This window comes from Meriones unguiculatus, chromosome 15 (genome assembly GCF_030254825.1).
Source record: "Meriones unguiculatus strain TT.TT164.6M chromosome 15, Bangor_MerUng_6.1, whole genome shotgun sequence".
NCBI lineage: Eukaryota > Metazoa > Chordata > Mammalia > Rodentia > Muridae > Meriones > Meriones unguiculatus.
In genome coordinates, this window is record NC_083362.1 from 54282511 (window position 1) to 54306110 (window position 23600).

At 38.7% G+C, this 23600-nt stretch overlaps 1 protein-coding gene across 1 annotated transcript in view; it reads left to right on the forward strand.

The window, feature by feature from the left end:
- Positions 1–23600, forward strand: part of Cps1 (carbamoyl-phosphate synthase 1) — a 112950-nt gene that overhangs the window by 58623 nt on the left and 30727 nt on the right. Inside the window, exons 22-25 of the mRNA XM_060368562.1 lie at positions 17654–17795; positions 19065–19130; positions 19530–19593; positions 20672–20853. Of these exons, the coding sequence (XP_060224545.1) occupies positions 17654–17795; positions 19065–19130; positions 19530–19593; positions 20672–20853 (454 nt within the window). The remainder of the gene's footprint in view (positions 1–17653; positions 17796–19064; positions 19131–19529; positions 19594–20671; positions 20854–23600) is intronic.

A 23600-nucleotide genomic window follows, 5' to 3' on the forward strand; every position in this document is an offset into this window, starting at 1 on the left:
ATTGGGTTGTCTCTGGATTAGACAGGTTTTACACATTCATCTTTGAAAAGAGGAACATCTATTACAAAATTAAAATGTAAGGTCCTCTTTAGTTTCTCTCCCTAATACACAGAAGAAACACACTAATGTTGGAATGAAATCTCATATCCAAGCCTAGAGACATATTTAAAGAAAGATTTCATAGTATAAGTTATTTTCAAATGGCTTAGAGAAATGCAGACAATTTGATTATATAAAATGCTTAGCACAATGGAAGCTCTGGGAAGTGAGTTTCTCATAGGTTAGCAACTACAGCAGATAATGGAGCCATTGCATTGCCTAACTGAGGTGTGGACCTTACTGGCAGTGAAACACCTGGTTTGCTTTTGTAATAACATTAGTCTTTGAAAAAAAATCCATGTAATAGTTACACATGGGAAGCTTTTGATTTTGTACGTAGGGATTTTGCCAAACAAAGATGAGACTGGCCATCGTTGCCTGTAGTCATCCTTTTAAAAGCTTGAGTAAGGCGAACAGTAGTCAGCAAATACGATGGGGTTGGAGCCTCTGCATTTGTCTAACAGTTTTGCTGACTTAGGGTTTCTTTTCTTGGTTTATGATGCCAGAAAAACTTCCATGTTAAATTATAGCTCCACTGTTCAGTTTTAGGCAACAGATTTCAAAAGCCTGTGAGAGCACTCCAGTGAAACCACATGGGGTCGCTAGAAACTCACAGTGCCAAATAGGCCCAGCGTGAAGACTAGCAGATGCTGTCGTGATTGGAGTATGCATTTGATATACGTTCTGAATTTTGGGAAGGGGGTTTAATATTTTAATTGAATAGTTTTTATTACAACGAGAAGTTGGGTTAAGACTCTAACTAAGCAGAAATAAGAATATATTGATAGAAGAAAAAGGTCTTTGGAGGATAAAAACAAGTCACTGTTGTAGGCATCATCTCAACTTCGGATTCTGTTCCTTGTACTTGCTGACAACTTGACATTTTTCGTTTCCATTTTCTGATACAAGCGTACTCATCATTAAATATTTGTTCCTTTGTTCGTAATGATCTGCATAAAGCTACCTTGGAGCTTGTCGTGATTTCAAAGGTTGTAAAGTATTATCTGTTCTTGTGTAAATATGTTTTAATGCTTATTTATAGCATGAAATCTAAAAGACCTGTTGTGAGACCTGAGAGGCCCTAAACCTAAAATCGGTGTTATTATCTGGGAGATGCAGTATGCACTGTTCTTTCTCTTCCTGAGCTCCATTGATTGAAGCAAATAGCAATGTGATGACTTTTATAAGTGTTACGTAAATCAGAAGAGCGAATGGCCACTGAAGCTAGCTCTCTCAACCCTTCCCTGGCATATAAGGCTCTGAGGTCAGAAGGATGTCAAAGTTAACTGATTCTAAGTATTTGACAGTCAAGTTTCCTGGCCCAGTTTTGGTTGCTCTTACCAGTATCCTGGGCAAGGAGATCTTTTATTTCCTTAGAGGTTTCTAAATGTTCAGGAAGATTTAGTTTTCAAATTTTGCATAATTCTCAAAACAATAGAAACCCCTTATCACCAATTGACATCAAGGAGTCATTGCTAGTTTGGATAGGGTCTAAAACAGACCGTTTTTTTTTTTTTTTTTTTTTTTTTTTTTTACATTCACATTTGTTTGCGGTTTATATTGTTTTAAAATAAAACCTTAACTGCTCCCGTGTTGGAAAAATCTGACTTTGGCTGTGGGCCCAGGAGGTATTTATTTATTTGATGTATGTTGAGAGGATTCCAAAAATTTTCTGCCTCTGCATATCTCTGGAATCCATGTGCTCCATCTTTTTGCAACTTTCACATGGATTTCTGGGGAAGTAGATAGCCAGAGTCTCACATGGTAGAAGAGGAGGAATAAGAAGAGGGATTAAGTATAGAACACTTGACATGGGTTGTTTCATTTTGTCCTTTCCTTATGTATTAAAGATATACAGGCTGTGAGGCCATATAGATTGTGGTCTTGTGGAATTATGGCTCTGCTACCTACTCTAGTGTCTTACCCTTCTTAATGTATGCATAATAGTTTTGATTGTGAAGCTCAAATAATAAAAGAATCAAAGTCCAGTGCCCAATGAGGGTTTTTACTTTCCCTCTCTGAAATAAAAAACTTTAAATTTCTTTAGATATATGCATTGAAAGGTTTGTTTTTGAGAGATACTCCCTAAATTTGCTGAGTTTGCCACGTATCACCCCTCAAATTTATTTTTAGTATACTGTCATCTGTTTTAACAATCGGCTTATTTTTAAGGAAGCAAAATGTTGGTGATACAAACACCATCATCACCAAAGATCAGTAGCACCCCATTGTGACAATGAACCTAATTTCTTCTCTACACTTAGTCATGCTGTAAAGTTCCATAATCTAATATGCATATTCATCAGGAGGGCATAGTATCACCCAAACTGGCTGGCAGTGTGTGCCTCGTGTTTTCACATAGTCTTCTGGAATGGAATTTAAGGTTCAACTCTCCAATGTAACATTATCATGTATTGAGAACATGTGTGAGTGTCCACCAACAGGGATAGGGCAAAGTAATGGAAGCAGGGTGCTAGCCATAGAACTAAGTGATGTGAGAGTCATAGTAATGGGTCCCTTTCCATGAAGGGTACTGGGAGACATGTAAGATGAAATCCCAGCCTTCGTCCGTGTGATCATTTGAGGTGAAATTAAGATCATCAGATCGGTGTCTAAACACTCAGTTCTCACCCTATCAGAACTCGGTTCTGATCATCGTGTTTCACCCGTCCGTGAGCACAGTAATGTGTACATGACACTTGGAGAGCAATATCCGGTTTTACTAATTTAGATGATAGCCATTTTTCAGGCTGCTGCAGTCGAAACTGTCCCTCTCCCACTTGTGTTCACTGACTTTTAATTTGTCTTTATTTATTGCTGATGAGGAATGTGTACACACAACACACATGCACACACACACATAGGAACTGAAATGTCTAGTACTTACCAAATACCTATTAACTGCACACTAACAGATCGTTACAAATTGCTAGATTGTCTGAAAGGAGTTTGAGAAGTTAATACTGAAGTTCTAGTGGGATTAAGCATGCGCACACATGTGTAAATATACATGTTTATGGTTTACAGGTATGTTAGATGCCAACTGGAAGAACTAAGATGGCTTGTAATAAACACCCCCCACCACAGTTACATTTGCCACCAGAGGCGTGATGGCTTTATCACCATACAGCCAGCACCCACGATAAATATTTTAATTGTGTTTGCAAAGGCTAGACAAACATAGGCTCAAAGATCCCTTAGCTGGGATCATATTGCTATAATGAAATATAGGAAGGGTCATTTGTGAGCAGGAAATATTTTAGGACCTTATGCCCCAAACATATAGCATCAAATTGAACTGAACAATTTTTAGTTGAAAGGTGACCATAATATTTAAAGAAATATGAACAGGTCAGAAGAATGATGAGCCTGTCTGTTTTCTCTGCCTGCTGCTCGGAAATTGGTATTTTCAAACACTATGACTCATAAGCTGTCTCTATTATAACACTTCAAGGATGCTATAACAAGTGCCTAATTTAGAGAATTTTAAAAACAGAGAAATTTAAATTAAAGAAATTTAAAAACATTTAAACATACTCTGTCTACAATAAGGCTGCATAAAGCTTCACAGTTTTCCTTCAAATGAGTGTTTTAGAGAAGAAACAGCTTGTCCATGCTTTGTTGGCAGGTGAAAGGTTTTCCTCCATTTATGGTGATTTTTCCTGGAATGGCTCACTTTGCCCTCTCGCTTTTATGTCGAATGATCCCATTTACATCAGTCGTGTTGGAGATAACTGTTAAAAGAAAATTATTTCCCACCATTTTAGATGTTCCGAAGTAGTGTATATGTGAGATGTACTCTAGACTATGTGAACTTTAGAAGCTAAGATTTCGATTCATTTCTCTATGAATGATTGACATAAGTTTGCTATTTGGCTTATGGAAAAATACAGAAATTACTTTTATTCAATACTCTATGGGCTTCTATGACTTTTATGCTGTACCAGTTCTGATAATATTAATGTCTCTTCCTTTTTCATTTTGCCTTTTTGCTGTAGTCAATGAACTAAACAAGGAGAAAGCACAGTTTTCAAGGTTTCCATCTGCACTTCAGTATGTTTGCGTGATAAACTACGCCCATTGGTGGGTGCTGAAAAATCACAGGCATGCCTCTTGCTTAGGGAAACAATCTCGGGCAAGCCTAGTGAGTTCTGCTTGGGCATTCAAGTGGTAAATTGAGCTCAGTAAAGTCAGTCATTTCCCTGCAGCCACAAACTTCTGCCTGATGGACTAATGCAGGTGTCACCTTAGCTGGAACAGTCCCTTTGAATGCCCTCTCCTACGCATGCTAGTTTCTATTGACTTTTTATTTAACTTGCTCACAAGGCATGGCAAAATCAGACAAGAACACTTTGTGCTTACGTTTGATTGAAGTTTAAGGAAAAGTGTCATCCCAGAGTTGTTAGAACTTACACATAAGAATGAGATTGTCTGCATTCTAAGTTCCCGGCATTAATTCATAACTTCTGGTTTAAAATATTAAGTATAGAAGTAATTCAGGGAGACTTATATAACTATAACATACTCGCCTGTTAGGATTTGTTTATTTTAGGATAACATGTTTATAATACCGTTTATTCTTTTGGATGTAGAAACAGGATGGTGGCAGTAGGAGACTTTAGTGCAATCCTCTGATTTTGATTCCCAGGAAATGGTCTTATGTCACTTTACAGCAGGACCAATTTGCTGTATTTCTTAGGGCTTTTGTTGTCATTGTTGTTTATTTGGTTTTTTGAGACAGGGTTTCTCTGTGTAGCTTTGGCTGTCCTGGAACTATTCTGCATCTTTAGTCTTCACATTTCTAGCCACCTTTATAGTAAATTACTTTAATTTTTTTTTCTTTTGTCCTTTTGATTTTCTGAGACAGTATTTCAGGAAGATTCAGCTTGCCTTGAACTCACTAGGTATCTGAGGGTGGCCCTGAATTCCTGATGCTCCAGTCTCTCCCTTCTAAGCACAGGTCTTAGAGGTGTGCCATCTTGCCTGGTTACAGTGAAGTTCTTTGAGAATAATAAAATTGAAGCATACTTAAAGAAGAATATTTTTTCCTTAAAACTGGAATATTGCTATGGGAAATTGTCTGTCTCAGAACTACTACAAAAGTGCATTTAAAAAAATGTTTATGCTTTAACTTTTACGCTTTTATACATTATATGACCAGAGGATATTTTAAATAATCTCATGGTTGTAGTATAAATCTATTAATTTTAATTGATAATCGATTTAATCATACATGATTCAAAATTTACACAAAACTTTTAATGTCCTGAGAAAACCTCATTTATGAGTTAACTAAGAGTTTCACAGTTAGATCGTAATTGTCAAATTTTTAAGTAAGGAAGCATTCTTTTTTTTTTTTTTACTTTTTTATTTTATTAATTACAGTTTATTCACTTTGTATCCTAGCTGTAGCCCCTTCCCCATCACCTCCCAATCCCACCTTCTCTCCCTCTTCTTATCCTATACCCCTTGTCCAGTCCAATGATAGGGGAGGTCCTCCTCCCCTTCCATCTGAACCTAGTCTATCAGGTCTCATCAGGACTGGCTTCTTTGTCTTCTTCTGTGTCCTGTTAAGGCAGTTCCCCCCTCAGGAGGAGATGATCAAAGAGCCAGCCCATGAGTTCATGTCAGAGACAGACCCTGTTCCTCTGTGGCCTAGCAAGGCTGCTCCCCGCTCAGGTGGAGGTGATCCAAGAGCCAGCATAAGGTAGCATTCTTATGATTCTGGTGTGAGCAAGTTGTTTTACTCAAAAGCTTGTTAGAACAATATTCAGATTGTTTATAAAATTCATTGTTACAGATTTCTATATATTATTTTCACATTTCTGAAAAATTTAAAAATCTTAGGTTGATTAAAAAGCAATTTCATTGATAATGTGTAGGTATGAATTTATTAATCATCAATAATTAATCCATTATCTATATTGTCAGTGTGTCTAATTGCAGCATGATGAATTGGGCATTTACTTGATGTCATTTTTCTTTATTAGTAACCATGTTTATCTATTAGTATTTGTTAATGAATATTTATTTGGTACCCACCGTGTGTAAGTTTTTGTATTAGGGCTGGTATCATTTATTGAAGAATAAGATTTTAGTCATGAACCTGCCTTCAGTGGGCTTATAATCCACATTGATAGCTACACACAATTAGGCTTCAATGATTGACATATTAAAAACGAAAATCTTAATTTAGGGAAATTTAATGAACACTGAGGCTTAGAGGCTTAATACTCTTGCACACGTATCTCATATATCAGTATGAATGGTCTTTGAAGATCTTCATTTCTATTTTATTCTATGAATGAGGGTCCCACATGCTTAAGTTATCTCTCCAAGGTTTCACAAGTGGTTCATGCTGGAGGCAGGTCTGAGTTGGGGGGAAGCGTGTCTCTCTCTAAAATATCCCCTGCCAGAGGAGCAGCGTCAAGAATTTCCTACACAATACATCAACAGGCAGACATTTTTAACAGTCTGATACAGCCTAGAAAGGGGGTAGGGAAAGAGGAGTGGAAGACAATTGAAAGAGCCCATCAAATGATACCAGGGAGGCAGGAGGGGAGCCAGAGCCACATTATGAGAAACATGTAGTGGGGGAGTAGATGAATTCTGCTCAGGAAGCGAGGAATTATGATTGCTGCTATTTTTTTATGCTAAGAGTAATGAACACGAGCGTCTTAACTATTCACCGAAGACAGTAAAAGAGCACAGACTAAACTAAATGCTGTCTATTTGACCATCAGTTGCAACAGCTGAAGCTGCATAGCATCATTGTTCTGTAATCATTATATGCATGGAATTATCCTCCAAAATTAAGTTACAAATTCCACTAGGGATAATAGTAAATATGCAAATATCTTAATATATTTTAAGTTAAAATTTACTCTTTGTGCGTGCATGTGTGTGTGTGTGTGTGTGTGTGTGTGTGTGTGGTGTATGTATGAGTAAAGGCACATGATATGACATGTGTAATTTTGGGAGTCAGATTCCCTTTTTCCATTGTGGATTCTGGAATTGAACTTAGGTCTTCAGGCTTGTGTCCCAAGCCCATTTACGTGCTGAGTCATCCTACTTCCTTAATACACTTTTACCTTAGTTCTTTCATAGTAAAAACATCCCTTGATTTGTAACAGTGAAAAAATAGAGTTCATTGCGGCCAGTCCTGATGAGACCTGATAGGGTCAGAGGGAAGGGGAGAAGGACCTCCCCTATCAGTGGACTTGGAGAGGGGCATGGGAGGAGATGAGGGAGGGAGGGCGGGATTGGGAGGGAATGAGGGAGGGAGCTACAGCTGGGATACAAAGTGAATAAACTGTAATTAATATAAAAAATAAAAATTTAATTAAAAAGATAGAGTTCACCATTCTAAGAGTGAGCATGAGTCCTGAAACACATACAAATGATTTGGCGTCATCTGTTTAGCTCATATTTTTTTTTTTTTTTTTTGGAGGGGGGGATCAGCATAATGTGAGAAATGAGTAAAAGTTGTATGATAACATACCAATCAATAAAGAAATATTATTAGTGTTAATAAAAACAAGACCAGAATTTGTCAGTTACAGAAATGAAAGAAGGAAGTAAAACATGTGATTCCTGGTTGCCAAAAAGAGCCAACCAAATTGCCAATTGCAAGATGGATAGCACAAGAGGTAAACTGACTGCGGTGGAAGACGTCATCAATCAGCACCGCCAGATTCTAATTACCTAGGAAGCTCTAAATGAGCTGTTTACCAACAAGGGAGCCTTTATCTACATGTTCTGTATTGTTAAGTAGAGATGACATGCATACAAGGAATGTGCACTAAGATGCTTACAGGAGAGGGTTTTTATTACTTACTGAGAATAGGCAACATTTCTATACTTTTCCAGAAAAAAAACATCTACACCATCTTCGAACATGTACAGTTTTGGAGGTTTATTTATTTATTTATTTTGTTTTGTTTTTGCTTTGAGGCAGGGTTGATCTGTGTAGCCCTGGCTGTCCTGCAGATTAGGCTGGCCGCAAAATCAGGAATCTACCTGTCTCTACCTTCCTAGTGCTGGGATTAAATTGCTGCTATACCTCACTTCATTTTTTTTGAAGTTTTATGAGATGTTTTCATAAATGAGGGATCTGGCTCACTCGATAAAGAAGGTTAAGGCAAAACCCAGACATTGTTTGTAATGAAGACATCTGCATTTCTCTTGAGATCTTAAAGCGCATTTGTATCATGTGTAATACAACTGGGAAGGAGCAAGGTCCTATTTTTTTTTTTTTTTTTTTTTTTATAGATGGTGAAATTGAGTCACCCCAGGGTGTTTTTCATCCTTTATGTCATGTCAGTCATGGGAAGTCAGGGACTCCAACTCAGTGCCTCTGCCTTCATTTGTAGTCACCAACCCTTTTCAAAAGCTTTTTAGAGACATGGCTTTTAAACAGACAGTTGGGGATCAGGTCTCTTCAGCTGTCATGTTGTGAGCTGCACATTTCCCTGCCTGAATAGTTGACCTCACTTAGAGCAGAAGTACTGTAATGAATGTGCCCTTTTGTAGAACTCTTCTGGGGAACATACAGGGAGCCTGACAGGGAAGAAGCCCCAAAGGCCATCTTTAGAAGACGTAAACAGAATTTTTAAAGGCACGAAGATCTCAGAGGATAGCCTTTAAAACGTTTGCTTTATTAATAGTAACTTCTGACATATTGACTTATATGCACGTATTTAAAATAGTGCATGAGCCTTTTCTTGCACATTGAAGTGTGAGTAACACAATAAAAGGAGAATGAGACTCAAGCAGGTAAAATTACAGAGAATATTGACAGCTAAGGTGCTCATACCTGGTGACACCAGCGATGCCATTATAGAGGTGGAGTATGGGAATGACCATGCCTCATATTCGTACCCAAAATGCCCATAAGCATCCCTGCAGAATTTCAATGTCCACTTTTAAGGAATGAAAACTCTGATGTCCCTCACTGTCTCAAGGGCTGGACACAAGAATGCTACTTAGGATAGGATGAGACAAAGGTGGCTGAGGTGTGGCCCGATCTAGGCGACCTTCCAGTTAGTACTAATGAGCTCCTCCTGTTTCCCTTTCCCTCATCTTGGTCCTTTGCTTGCCATTCATTTTGCTCTTGCATTTACCTCTGTAAATCACGTAAGACCTGGTTGGTGATGTACTAAGACTGCACATGTGCATTGTTTTCTCTGTTTTTTTGTTTTGTTTTGTTTTTCCTTTGCAGGGTTGGAGAGAGTTTGACTGTAGAATTTGGCTAGTTTCCAGAAGTCAGTCAAAGTCATGTATGTTCGTTGCTTAGTAGGACACACATGATGTTTGGAAATGGCTTTACGTTGAAGTATTACCTGGTTTTAACAAAGACAATGGAAAGGTTTTAACATAAAGGATTTCAAATAGACTTTTTATTGAAACAACAGATTATAACATCAAAGAATAACCAGTCTGGGTTTTCTATCAGGGCTTTGGATGCTCCTTTTTTTTTTTTTTTTTTTTTTTTTTCTGTGAGATAAGTATTCAAAACCTATATTCATGGAAAACTTAGGATTTAATTTACTTGATATATGTTTGTGCGTGGGGGGGTTATGAATTTAGAAAAATGTGTTAATCAGAACCAAAGCAGCACTTCATGATACGGTCTTTGCCTTTTGGTTCCATTGACTCAGGAGAAGCCTACTTGTACTTTGTGCTGCTGCTGTGCTGAATCAAGCAGAACCTTTAAGAGATACTTAGATGCATGATGTACTTCTTTTCTAGTTTTGTCTTGATTTTTTAAAAATTTTTATTAATTACAGTTTATTTACTTTGTATCCCAGCTGTAGCCCCCTTCCCTATCCCCTCCCAATCCCACTCTCCATTCCTCTTCTTATCCTATGCCCCTCCCCGAGTCCAACGGTAGGTGAGGTCTTCCTCTCCTTCCATCTGAACCTAGTCTATCAGGTCTCATCAGGACTGGCTTCTTTGACTTCCTCTGTGTCTTGGTAAGGCTGCTCCCCTGCCCCCTTCAGGTGGAGATGATCAAAGAGCCAGCCCATGAGTTCACGTCAGAAACAGTCCCTGTTCCTATTATTGGGGAACCCTCTTGAACACTGAGCTGCCATGGGCTACATGTGTGCAGGGTTTTTAGGTTATCTCCATGAATGATCCTTGGTTGGAGTATCAGTCTCAGAAAAGACTGCTGGACCCAGATTGCTTGGTTCTGTTGCTCTCCTTGTGGAGGGCCTGTTCCCTCCAGGTTTTTCTATCTCCTCCTCCTTTCCTAAGAGTTCCTGTTATTTTGTTGTTGTTGTTGTTTGTTTTTGTTTTTAATCTTTGACTCATATGTAGAGATACAAAGAGTTAAAGATTTTCTTTTTTTTTCTTTATTAATTCCACTTTATTCACTTTGTATCTCCCCTGTGGTTCTCTCCCTCCTCCTGTCCCAATTCCTCCCTTCCTCCACCCTCTGCATGCATGCCCCTCCCCAAGTCAATGAATCATCGAATTATCTCTGCTAAAAATATAGTTTGTCAGAGATCAGAATTATAATAATCTATACTAGAATATTTTCTCATAATTATACAGAGGACCTCTCTATTATGTAGCTCTGGCTATTCTGAAAGTCATTATGTAGACCAGGTTGGTCACAAACTCACTGAGATCTGCCTACTTCTCCCACCCTAGAATTAAAGGCATGTTCTACCTCGTTATTAATATTCATAGAAAAATTATATTATTAAATTTGATGGAATATGAGTGGCCTTAACATATTGAAACTAATGTCATAATATTCTGAATAACCAGGGATTCTAAAATTAATTAAAAATGAATGTAGGGCCGAGGATGTAAAATATTGATAATGTACTTAGGTAGCTACCCAAGACAATGGACTCAATCCCCAGAATCACAAAATGAAGCAGAAAATTGTAGAAAGGGAGACAGGTAATAATATAATCTAAAGAAATTAGGAACAGATTATTTAAAATATCTACAATATCAACTTCTTGTAAGAATCTGTTGGTATCCTTTGTATCTTTCAAGCTAACGTGCAGTTTCACAGGATGCTGTTGAGAACCAGAACTTCTGATGTGATAGCATTAATGCTAGCTTGACTCAGGTCCCATTTGGTCACGTCCAAGATACTGTGCTTTCTCACGGATACTGGTATGGCTCATGTGTTTCCTGCATATGGCACACAAGAATGAAGGTGTTAGCTTTCCTTCAAAGACCTCATTGCTATTGGGGAATGCATCATGATGCTCTCAGAAACAAAGAGAGCCTGGTCATGCTCACCTTGCGGTGTCCTCTTTTAATTTTTTGCTATTCTGAACACCACTCATGATTTTGCAAAATAGCTTCTGTAGTTCTCTTAAGGATAGAGGAATGACCTCTTTCCCCAAAGGAAGAAGATGAGACAAGAAATAATCTTTCTACCAGTGGCACTAGTGTGATTATAGCACAGTATTAATATTTTGAGATGCCAAAAATTATTAGCAATGCTGTGCAAACTATAGGGAGAGGTAAGTGAGGGCTTGTAGGATGAGAATATTCCACCCAGTTCTTTTATTTTTTTTTTCTTTTTTAAAATTAAACGTGGGGTCATTTACTAAGGACCAAGACTAGAGTTCTCAGTGTCTGCCTTTTTTTTTGTTTGTTTGTTTGTTTTTTCTAAAGGAAAAGGACAACAGTAGAATTGCAGGTCCATCCCGTAGTTGCAGGCTGAGTTGGAGTGCTCTTTCTCACGTTAGAGCTTAGGCAAAATGGAGGAAAATTTGCTTAGTATGACTTGTGAGTTGGCTGATCAAAGAAAGGCAGTGGAGTAGCTGCGAGGATCCCAGGAGTGCACCATTCCCCTGGTAATTGCGATGCTGCCTGTGCTCCAGTCTGTTAATAGATTTCCCCAGCTGCTCTGAGCCAGGTGAAAATTTTCTCAGTAAGGAGAACTTATTCCATTTCCTTTCATCATTTATTATTGAAGACCAAGTGTGAGTGGAGGAAGGCTTTTAGATTACAGGGTAGAGTTTTAAACCACCACAACCACAACAAAAGCCACACTGGGAGTCTGAGAAAGAGAGAGAAAAGCTCGTATTGTTTATAACCCAGAGAACACACAAGGGGCCTCCTGCCGGAGAAGCACAGCCATGATGTCTAACCAGTAAAAGATTACAGCAGAGTGTGTAAAACTCCCATTGTCTTGGTTTAAGGTGTTTTATCTCCTAAAATTTCACTCTTTTATACTACACTGCTGAGTAGAGAGAAGCTAAGGAGTTTTAGAGGGATGCATACCAGCCATGAGGTGTGTCTTTGTTTTATCATGTAGATTTTACTACGAGATGACAGAAGTCCAATCTTTGAAGACTTTACCCTTGAACTCTGAAAAGAAAAGCAGGTTGGGGAAATAAAAGTTGTAGCTATAGCATGTTTTTATAAGATGTAGCTCTGTAATATAGATTTAATGTATATATATTTAAAACAGTGAAAATAAACCAGATACCAGCACACACACCTATCAAATAACAGAAGGATCATTCATTGCACATGTTTTAAAACTGTACTTCAGTGCACTGTGTTCCCTTCAACTGATCACTCTCCTAGCTGGGTATAATGCTCCCGAGATTTATAATATAGCATAATAGAACAATTCCCTATTGAGGTTTCAAAATGTAGTTTTGAATACAAATTCAGCATCTATATTTCTTTTAGTAATTATTGTGCTTTGTGCATTTTCCAAATGAAGATCTTTTTTTTTTTAATTTTCCTTTGGCAAAATAAAATTGTTACATTTCCTTTCCCTAACTAGTTTGTCAAGAAAGAAAGAAAGAAAGAAAGAAAGAAAGAAAGAAAGAAAGAAAGAAAGACACAGAAAGCAAGTAAGCAAGCAAACAAAATGAAAAAAGCAAACTTCTTGGTATGATGATGGAAGTTCTGTTTCGCAGACAGAATCTAGGTATGGGCAGAAAAGAAGGTGGTGCCTCTGCGGCTGTTATAGGAGGTTTTTGTTCATTTAGGACAATGTTTTACAATATTCCTAAGACTATGACTCTTTAATATAGTTCCTCAGGTTGTGGTGACCTCCTAACCAGAAAATTAGATTCATCGCTACTTCATAACTATAATGTGGCTACTCTTATGAATCATAATGTAAATACCTGTGTGTTTTCCATCGTTCTTGACACCCACAAAAGAGTTCTCCACCCAAAGGGGTCTAGACCCACAAGCTGAGAACCACTGATTTAGGCAGGATTACTCTTTCTGAATTCAGCACTGAGGAAGTTTAATCTTATCTGATTCACTGTCTCCAAGCTAATGAATCAGGTCTTAAACGGTTTCCTCTCTTGCATTATTGTAATGGGGTACAAAATAAAGTTTTGTATCAGGAAATAAAGGTTGGAAATAGTCAGTTTTCTTCTGTGTGTAATGACATGCCAGCCAACTTTGTTTTGCACAGAAGCAAAGACAGTGGGAGACAGAGCTATCCTGCTCCCTGACTTGGAGGTTGGCCTACTTGCAATCAGTCAGGCAGCTTCCAGCTTGGGAAGGATTGTAACCTAACCTTGTTTGTCTTCGAATTGTTATGGTGGATCAGAATTGGCCTCTGTTTCTCAGTGAAGAGGCCTGAAAATCGTCATAGGATGTTTCATGTCTAAAAGCAGAAATTAATAGCAGAGAGGCCATGTGTGAAATCCTATAAAAATCCTTCGTGGACTTCACATGAACACAGCTACCTGGTATTTTCATCCATAGTCAGTCCTGTTCCGTGACCTCTAATTTTCAATACACGCCAAAACATCATGTCTGCTGTTGGTCTAGTTACTGAATAGTCAATGTTAAAACAGTTCGTTTGTTTACTAGGAAACTGTTCTAAGAATCAGCTCATGAGCCTAAAATATGCACTTTGCCGTTCTAGCTTGATGCATTTGTTTCAAAATGGTCACCCTGTATGATGTGCGGGGGTGCCTTTCAGAATTGCTCTTGTATGGTACAGGCACACTAATGGCTGTTTGTCCATCTCTAAGGCACTGTGACCACTTTGGGTGTAAGCATTTTGGATCTTATCTCCTATCATTCATTCCTGAAACGTGCACAGGTTCACTAAGCATGAAAGCACCGATGACGGGACAACTCTGGACTTGCTCTGCTGCGCCCGTCCAGTTTCCTGTGCACGTTCTAGCTACAGATCCTCAGTGGGTTTCCATATCCGTCACGAACATGGCTGCTCTAGGTTAATTCACACACAGTTGCCCTTGCTTGTAGAGCGTCTGTCACCCCTTCACCTATGTAGAGCTGAACTTTCTTTACACTTATCTTCTCTGCCCTCTGCTGCCATAATATTTCCCACATACAACCGCTCGCCCGTTATCTCTTTTTTTTGACCTCACATTGTGCGATGTAGCTTATCCCTGCATGAGTTGGTATGAATCGCCATCATTTCTTTGCATCAAATATTCTTTTGGATTTCCTTGGGCATCACTTTCCAACAGGAACTTCTAGGAAGGATATTCTATTTGTTTCACTGTCAGATAGTGGCTCATAGCTTTGTGTAGCCATTAAGCAAATTGAAATGTGAGTGACTACAGATGAAAAATTTAAGTTTATGACAATGCCTTTAATATTTGAATAACCAAAAGAAAAAAAGAAAAAAAATATTTGAATAACCAAATGACTAGAGGTTTCCATCTTGGATAGCACAGATCTTGAGCATGCAGCAAAGGGTAAAACATACCTCAGAGTGTAATAACAGGAATGTTAGTGCTTCAATAATTTTCTTAGAAAATGCCTTACTATGACAAGATACATACCAAAACCTGCGTTAGTTAAAACTCTAAATATTAAATAAATTAAGCAGTGGATTCAGGGTACATTGAGAGGATTGCACTGATTAGAGACAGAAGGGGCTTTAGGTCCAACAGGAAAACAAATTGACTTGGAAAAGTCAAAGCCGAAATAATCTACACCAAAGCTGATGATCACTTGCCTCTGGTGATGCAGCCTTGCCAAGCCACAGAGGAAGAGGATCCAGGCAGTCCTGATGAGACTTGATAAGCTATGGGCAGATGGCAGAAGAGGAGAACTCCCCTTTCAGTGGACTAGGGAAAGGGCATGGGGGGAAGAAGAAAGGAGGGTGGGACTGGGAGGAGTTGAAAGAGGGGGCTACATTCGGGATATACAATGAATAAATTGTAAAAAACAAATAAATAAAAATTAAAAATTAAAAAAAACCCCAAACCTAGGGAAATAATGCACGCATGTGTGTGCATGTGTGCATAAAGTATTTAGACATGGCTCTCTTTTGGGCTTAACCCACTCATCCATGGCAGAGGATGGAATCTATATTGACAAATACTTCCTGTAGAACAGTGTCAGGGCACTGAAGACAATATGCAGATAGGAGATGTGAGCAATCGCCTCTAAAGCTTGCATGTGTCCTGCCTGGGGTCATAGAGAATATGCTTAATGTTAAAATGCACAGTACCGACAGCACAGACACAGAACATTCAGTGTTCAGTGTGCCTGTCTTAACACACTGCGTTTGTGGTATTATTACAGTTTGCCTAATAACTTTTATAGCACACCAAGTTTTAAATGATGTATTTCAATCTTGTTGGTACTGCTCCCTTGCCACTTGAAATAATTTACCTTAAAACATATTATTCTTTGCTAATTTAAAACACATATAGTATATTTTGATATATATATAGTATATTTTGATGACTTTTACTGTCCCCCCCCATGGCTCCCTCTTATCCTTTCCCATTCTTGTTGACCTACTTCTTCTCAAAGTCTCTCCTTTTATGTCGATTTAAACATATTACTGGCTTTGATTCTCTGGGTATGGATATTTTAGCTGTATGTGTGTATGTGCCTCATGGGTGTGCCTGCATGCTGCCTGCAGGGGTCAGAAGATGGCACTGAATGCTTGTATCTGCAGTTACATGCTGTTGTGTTCCTGTGTGTGCATGCTGGAACTGAAGATAGGTCCCCCGCAAGGGCAGCAAGTGTTCTTAATGCTCTTAATGCTCTTAGCCCCCGAGCCTTCTCTCCAGCTCCATGTAGGTTTAATTATGGTTGCTTGTCTGAATTTGAGCTGGGGCTATTTACTGGAACATGGGAAATTTACCAGTAGCTATTCTACTGAATCAAATAAATGACTTGTCCTCCTCAACTATATCTTGTTAGAGTTTTGGGAAAATGTTTTATTTAGTATGAGCTAGATCTTCTGATATCATAGCTTTATGTTTTGGTTTCATTGTATTGAATATCCAACCATTGTAATTTAATTTTATTACATCAGTTATTGCTGGAAGCAACCCTCAGGTATTGGGGTAATAGATTGGTTTACAGTAACATTTTATTTTTATGCACCTTCGTTCTTTACCAATTATTTTTCTATTGGTTTTGAAATTTAGTTAAAAGGTGGCTTTAATAACTTTTGTGTCTTTTCTGTTACACTGAAAATTACACTAATAATTTCATTTATTTAATAAACATTTGTTAAGTGCTGTCTCTGGGCCGGATAATGTGCTAGGCTTTGAGAATAATCCGATAAGTGAGCTGTTTACGGTGAGAATGTGCAGTCTTGTGTAATGTTGGAACACCCAGGTCAAGTAGATTCCTGTTTCACAAACATTCAGACCTAGAGTAAAAATCAGACATTGAAAAAAAAAAAAAACCCACAGATTTGGAAGCATTATGTAGCTAGGCTAATGACCCCCACAACAGTAGCTAAATATACAGAGGGAAAAAAATATGGTCTGACTAGAGTAGGTGTCCAAAGGCAGAGCTTTAACAAAAAGTTACACCAGTGACAATGGGTATAAAACAGGGTGAGAAATAACTTAGTAGACGGTAACCTTGGTCTCACTGCAAAGAATTTTGCGTCAGAAGGGTGAAGGGGGCCAACACTGGTTTTATCAAGTGACTTCTGACTTTATAAAAGGAAGTTGCACACTCCTGCAATTCCGGCACTCAGAGAGGCAGAGGCAGGTAGATCTCTGAATTCGAGGCCAGCCTGGTTTACAAAGTGAGTTCAAGACAGCCAAGGCTACACGGAGAAACCCTGTCTCAAAGAAATCAAACCAAACCAAATCAATCAACCAATCAACAAACAAACAAAAGAAAGTAAAGAAAAGAAATTCGCTTGTTACTACCAAACAAGAAAATTCATTAGAACTATTAACAGGAGATTTTTAAAGAGATCAGGAGGCAGAAGGAGAGAGAGAGAGAGAGAGAGAGAGAGAGAGAGAGAGAGAGAAGAGAGAGGTTGTGAAAGCTGGAGTTTACAGAGATGTCTGCATTGCCAATATCAGAGTCCTCACAAGGGCTAGGAGAATTATTGATGATTTATTTATGTAATTTTGAAATTCAAAGAGACATGAATATGCTTGGAGATGGGATATAAAAGATCTTTAGTACACTTGTTATTGAATATGTATTTATGTAATTTTGAAATTCAAAGAGACATGAATATGCTCAGAATTGGAATATAAGAGGATATTTAGTGCACCTGATATGAAATAGTTCACTTTCTTATTGTCCTTGTGTCTGGTCTAAACTTGAATCTTTCTTTTCCATTAAATCCCAGTGAGTCCATAACAGAAGAAACCCTGAGAAAGGCCAAGGAGATTGGGTTCTCAGACAAGCAGGTTTCCAAATGTTTAGGACTGACTGAAGCCCAGACGAGGGAGCTGAGATTAAAGAAAAATATTCACCCTTGGGTTAAACAGGTAATGCAACAGCTTTTCCAATTAAGGATTTTTGGTTTGAAATGTAGATATCATTTCAAGATTATCATCGAGAAAGAACGCTTAGAAAATGACTCTGCTTATTTGACTGATGTCCGAGACACTGTTAGGTTTACTCAGCACTGGAGTGACTCATGCCTAAAGTGAAAAAAGGAAGGGGCAGTGAAATGTTAAGAAAATACAATTTCTATGCTTTAACTAAAGTAACCTGAATTATCTTTGCTTTTGACCTCTGTCCAAACATATATGTTGTGACAGAAATCTTGGTGTAATAATACATGGATTGGCACAGGGGCTAAATCTCTGGGGGGAAATCATTATCTCTTTGGGCTCTAACTTTTTAAAAGGGCAATACTTTATTTTAAATGCCCTATCATTATGGTCCATTTAGTATTCATCATGATGGGGCTGGATGTAATGATCTCATCTAGTATTCATGACCATCACACATGAACATGCGTAGGTATGCCATTTGTTGGCCTTTTCGCCCCCCCCCTTTTAATGGAAGGAGGGTCTTGGCTTAAAGTCCCACCAGCTGCTTTTTGCCCTTTAGAATCATTGACTTTTCTCTGTGGGCTTAAGGCGCACATGTAAGCCCTTAGGTCACGAGCTGGGTTCTAAATATTTTCTGCTCAGCGTTTATTACCTTTCTTCTTTCTTCACAGCTTTGCACCGGCTTGCCCTGTCAGCCCCAGATTCTTGCTCACTAAGCTGGGCTCATGGCCCTTGAGAGTAGAATTGATTTACTTTTTCCAATTAGGTCCAGTGAGGGCCAGATTCCCCACTGCCTCTTCGTGCTTTATGGCATTTGTGTCACTCACTAGTGTTATCATTAACTTAAATCCTATACATTAATTTGCAAACTGAAAACCTCCTTCCTCTATAGGTCATTTTGGCTTGACTTAAGATTTCATACATAGCTGCTTTAGGGACCTGGTTGGGTAAATGGTCCTCGAGACCCATGAGCATTTTATGTGGGTGATGCCACCGCTGAATTCCAAGGAAGCACTGGGAGATGTCCAATTACTTACTGCTCAAGTGACTACGAGATTATATTGTTAATCCTTTTGTCGCTTTGGTTCTCAGAGTTAGTAAGCAATGTGATTATACATAGCCTTTTCTGTCTTTATATTTGGATTTTTATACTGGACATAAAAGAAATGTGAAAGGAGCACAAAGCATCTAGTCAGTCTTTGAAAATTGTGATGGAAAGAGTAAAATCCTTATCAAGTAATGAATTTTCTCGTGCAGATTGATACACTGGCTGCAGAATACCCCTCAGTAACAAACTACTTGTATGTCACCTACAACGGCCAGGTAGGAACTACAGAAACACCACATGGAGAGCACTCTGGGTTGAGGGGATAGCTCACGTTAGGGAATGCGTGGTTTTCAACGCCGATCATCTGCTGACCTTGTGAACAGACATGGCATCATGTGGGATGGATGTTACAAGGAGTTCCTGTACCCATTCTACTTGAGACCACGCAAGCGGGAGAACTTGCAATAATGCTGTAGTCTCATGACTAACTTGCAAATATTGAGCTATATAAATTTAGAAATAAGTAGAGCTTTCGTGAGACTCTGTAACATTTTATACTTAGCGATTTCTGATAGAGGTGCGTGTGAGAGAGACGCACTTAGAGATGGGGCAAGTAGTTTAACTATATGGAATAATGACATTATAATTTCAATATTTTCTATTTTCCTCCTCAGGAGCATGATATCAAATTTGATGACCATGGAATAATGGTGCTGGGCTGTGGTCCATATCACATCGGTAATGTGATCATGTGTTTAGGAAACTGAGATACAGGGAAACAATATTTAAACTTCTGAAGTTATTTAGTGGCAAAAATGGGATTTAAGCACAAATCTCCACTACAAGTCCACCTTTTCTATCATTATAATGCATTGTAATTTTCACTCTTGTTCAGAGAAGGGCATGATGGAATCCAACTCCCTCCCAAGACTGATCCTAAAGCATGAATCTCATCATAAGGGTGCCACTCTTCAAAGGCTCCACCCCCAAACACTGTTGTGTTGGGGATCGATGCTATTGGCATCACAGTACTTGGCTCATGGCTGTACGACCTAAAATCTTTCATGGGCATCTAAGCTCTCCTCTTCAGAACTTTCCTTCTCAACCTTCGAATTTTATGTGACTCATATATTACTGCCATGTTACACTGCAGTTCAGAGAAGGCTGACAGCCAAGTACACACTTGCTCGATGATAAGGGCTGTGATAAGACATTTTAGAAGATCGTGGCCTAATGCAGAGAGTTAGTGCATGTGCTTTGGTTCCTTTGGCATCCCAGAAGAGTAGTATTTTGAGTCATTTAAGCTTTTATGATGCTTCGGATTAGTTCATAGAAGGTCACTCACTCTTAGAAAAGACAGGGCTCTTGAATGAATGAAGATATGTCAGAGGTGCAAGTCACCTCAGGGACGGCCGGGTTAGCCTCTAACAGTGATTCAGTGGTAGGACTATAGCGAGACCTAAAGTGCTGTAATTGCCGGCTTAGCTGCGTGGCACATTTGAGGTCAGTGTATCCACTCTGCGTTTTCTTCATTAAGCGAGGTTTATTTTTTACAGTTAAACACTTCCCATTGACTCCGAGGCACTGAATTCTTCAAACGTGGTCATACCTATCACTTAGCTTATATATAAATCAAGGCAACATTTTATTATTGTTGAATCAGCCCCCATTTCTCTTATTATTATTAGAGCTTGTAAATAGGTCCAAAGTTTTAAAGATTTAATTGAAAGGCATTGGCTTCCTTAGCCTGGACTGGCTGGAGAAATAGATTTTTTCCCCCCTCTCACTCCTTTTCCTAACACCCTTGTCTCTGCAGGCAGCAGTGTGGAATTTGATTGGTGTGCTGTCTCCAGCATCCGCACACTGCGCCAGCTAGGCAAGAAGACGGTGGTGGTGAATTGTAACCCTGAGACCGTGAGCACCGACTTTGATGAGTGTGACAAACTCTACTTTGAAGAGCTGTCTTTGGAGCGAATCCTTGACATCTACCACCAGGAGGTAAAAAAATGGAGAAAAAGCAAAATAAAAAAAGAGAGGCGTATTCAGTGCATACCTTATATATTCTTATGTGTAGATTTATATTGTAGCTCTTCTTAGAAAATATAACTAGTTTTCCCCCCCCCCCCATTACCTAATTTTGTAGTGAAACTCAGGAAAACAGTTGCCCTGCCTGACTTTTTATTTTTCTTTTGAAGTCTTGGCACAGAGTGATCATTTTCATGCAATATTCCCATTTTATTTGTATGCATTCCAAATATGGTGAAAACTCTACTAGGTAACGGATACCAGTCACATATTAAATAGCATAAAGAGGGCACCATAAATATTTTCGAAATGATTTAAGAGCTCATCTCGCCTACAACAAGTGATGTGATTTAACGATAAATGGTTCACAGAGGAGGAAGGTCAGTTGTTGCCAATGACTACTTCATTCCTTATTCAGTCAGATGAAACCATTATCGTTAGTCTTCAGTTTGGGATTACTGAGGCTGTTGCAAATTGTTCTGGTTCCCATGAGGCCTTCTATTATATTTGAAATTGGCCTAGCCTCAGGCCAATATTATTGAATGTATATTCTCCATGGATTAGTGCTTTAAGGTTACTCTAAGTCTGAAGAGCAGCTTATCTTATAATTATGTAAATAATTATCAGAAAATTCCATGGTGATGTCTAGTGGTTCGGCCTTTGATATCATTTTAGTTAATTCCTTGCCACAAAGAGATAGCCCTATAATTTGAAAAAAAAAAAAAAAAAAGAAAGAAAAGAAAAACAGCAAAGACAAAAACACCGAGTCAGAGCCACAGTGATGAACTCCCAGTTTTGACTGAGAAACGCAGTCCTGTGTGAGTTTCTTCAGCTCTCTGTGATTCATCTTGGTGTCGATGGCTAGTATGAGGATGAAGCCACAGCTTATGCAGGCACAGAGAAGGTGAAGTGGAACTCTGGACAACATACGGATGTCACGGCACTTAAGAGTGTATGGACAGAGCTGCAGCAATGTGGTGGTTTTATGTTTACAAAGAACAAGAGATACATTTAGGACCTGGGTATAATGATAGGTGTCTGCTTAGGTCTGACCTACTCAACTCAAGACACTCATCCATGATGTAGAAGAGGTTTTTTGTCTTTTCACTGATAAGAGTTTCTAGATGATTCCTTTATAGTCTCACATAGATAGGTGTGCATCAAAATAAACATACTCCCCAAATATTTCCTTAGCTCTTTGTACATGCCAGATTTAGCAGAAAGGATAGGTCTTAGGGTTCTATGATAAAACACCATAACTAAAAGCAACACGGTGAGGAAAGCGTTTACTCCATCTTGTGTTTCGAGGTAACACTTCTCACTGAGGGAAGCCAAAGCATAAACTCAAAGCAGGAACTTGGAAGCAGGCGCTGATGCTCCTTGGAGGAGTACTGCTTCCTGGCCTACCCTTTGTGGCCTGCACAGTCTGCTCTCTTACAGTGACAGCACTGTGGGATGGGCCCAGCACATCAAACAGCAATCAAGAAAATACATCACAGGTTTGCCCATGGACCAGTCTGCTGGAAAAACTTTCTCAGTTGAGATTTTCTTTTTCAAAATGACTCTAGCTTGTGTCAGGTTGATATAAAAACTAGGCAGAACAGGTACTCTACCTTCAAGGTATTAATAAAACTGGGATCCATGATGTTGCATGAAAAATCAAACATTTCTTAAAAATATTAAAAAGCATCATGTAATTTTTCCACTGTTTCTTTGTGTGATGATTTAAGGGATGCTTAGAAACTCCTGCACTGCTTTTAGATGCTCTTATACATAACTTTAAATGAAACTCAATGTAATTGAAGGATTTTAGAAATGGATATATTGGTCAATCATTAAAACTTATTGGCACCTAAAAGAAACAGCACCACATCAGAACATAATGTTATGTGGGAGAAGAGAAGTGCAACGTTTATCTATGTGTTTTAGGTTATGGGTGTGTCATGTAAAATATTCAAAGATGGAAATATATGTGTTTCCTCTCATGATACAGCAGGATCCACAATGCTGCTTTGTCCCAGCTGATTACGGGTGTACCTCTACTGCAGGAGATTGCCCGTAACCTACCTTAATATTCTGAATGCCCTAGCGTATTTCATAGGTTTTTGGTTCTTTTAAGAAAATTAAAAACAACTCTAACAACTTTCAGAAATATAACGTTTAAGTTATTTTGAATAGGAAATGGCTCTCTCAGGAATGTATAATTACATGGGGTAAAAGCAAGTGTGATGGATCTCCTAGTCTGGTCATGGACTACGGCTGAACTTTTTAAAACAGAACATTAAGAAGTGAACTGCCCAGTGAGCAAAGCAGGCTGCCACTGAGGAGATTTTTGCTACAGGTTCTGGATGAAGTGATGACATTCACTTCTCACTCGTCTTTACTTTTATTTATTTATTTTTTTTTTTTGTGGCAGAAACAATTATCTTAGGGCAGTCCTTTGTCGACGTCACTCACAGGTGCATCGCCCATTTTTCAGGAAAGAACAGTCATTCTACAGAGTAACTCTTAGTCATTCTAAGAGTACCAGTCATTTAGTTCCTCTGATTACATGTCACGGTTATGCTGAAGGAGAGATCTGAATTTTAATAATGTACTTGTTTGCTTGCTAACAACAGTGTGAGTGCCAAGAGTCAAGGGGAAAAAAATGCTGATGTCCGCCACTGACACATTTCTGCTGGACCATATCATACCTAGCATACAACTTTGCTTAGGCATTA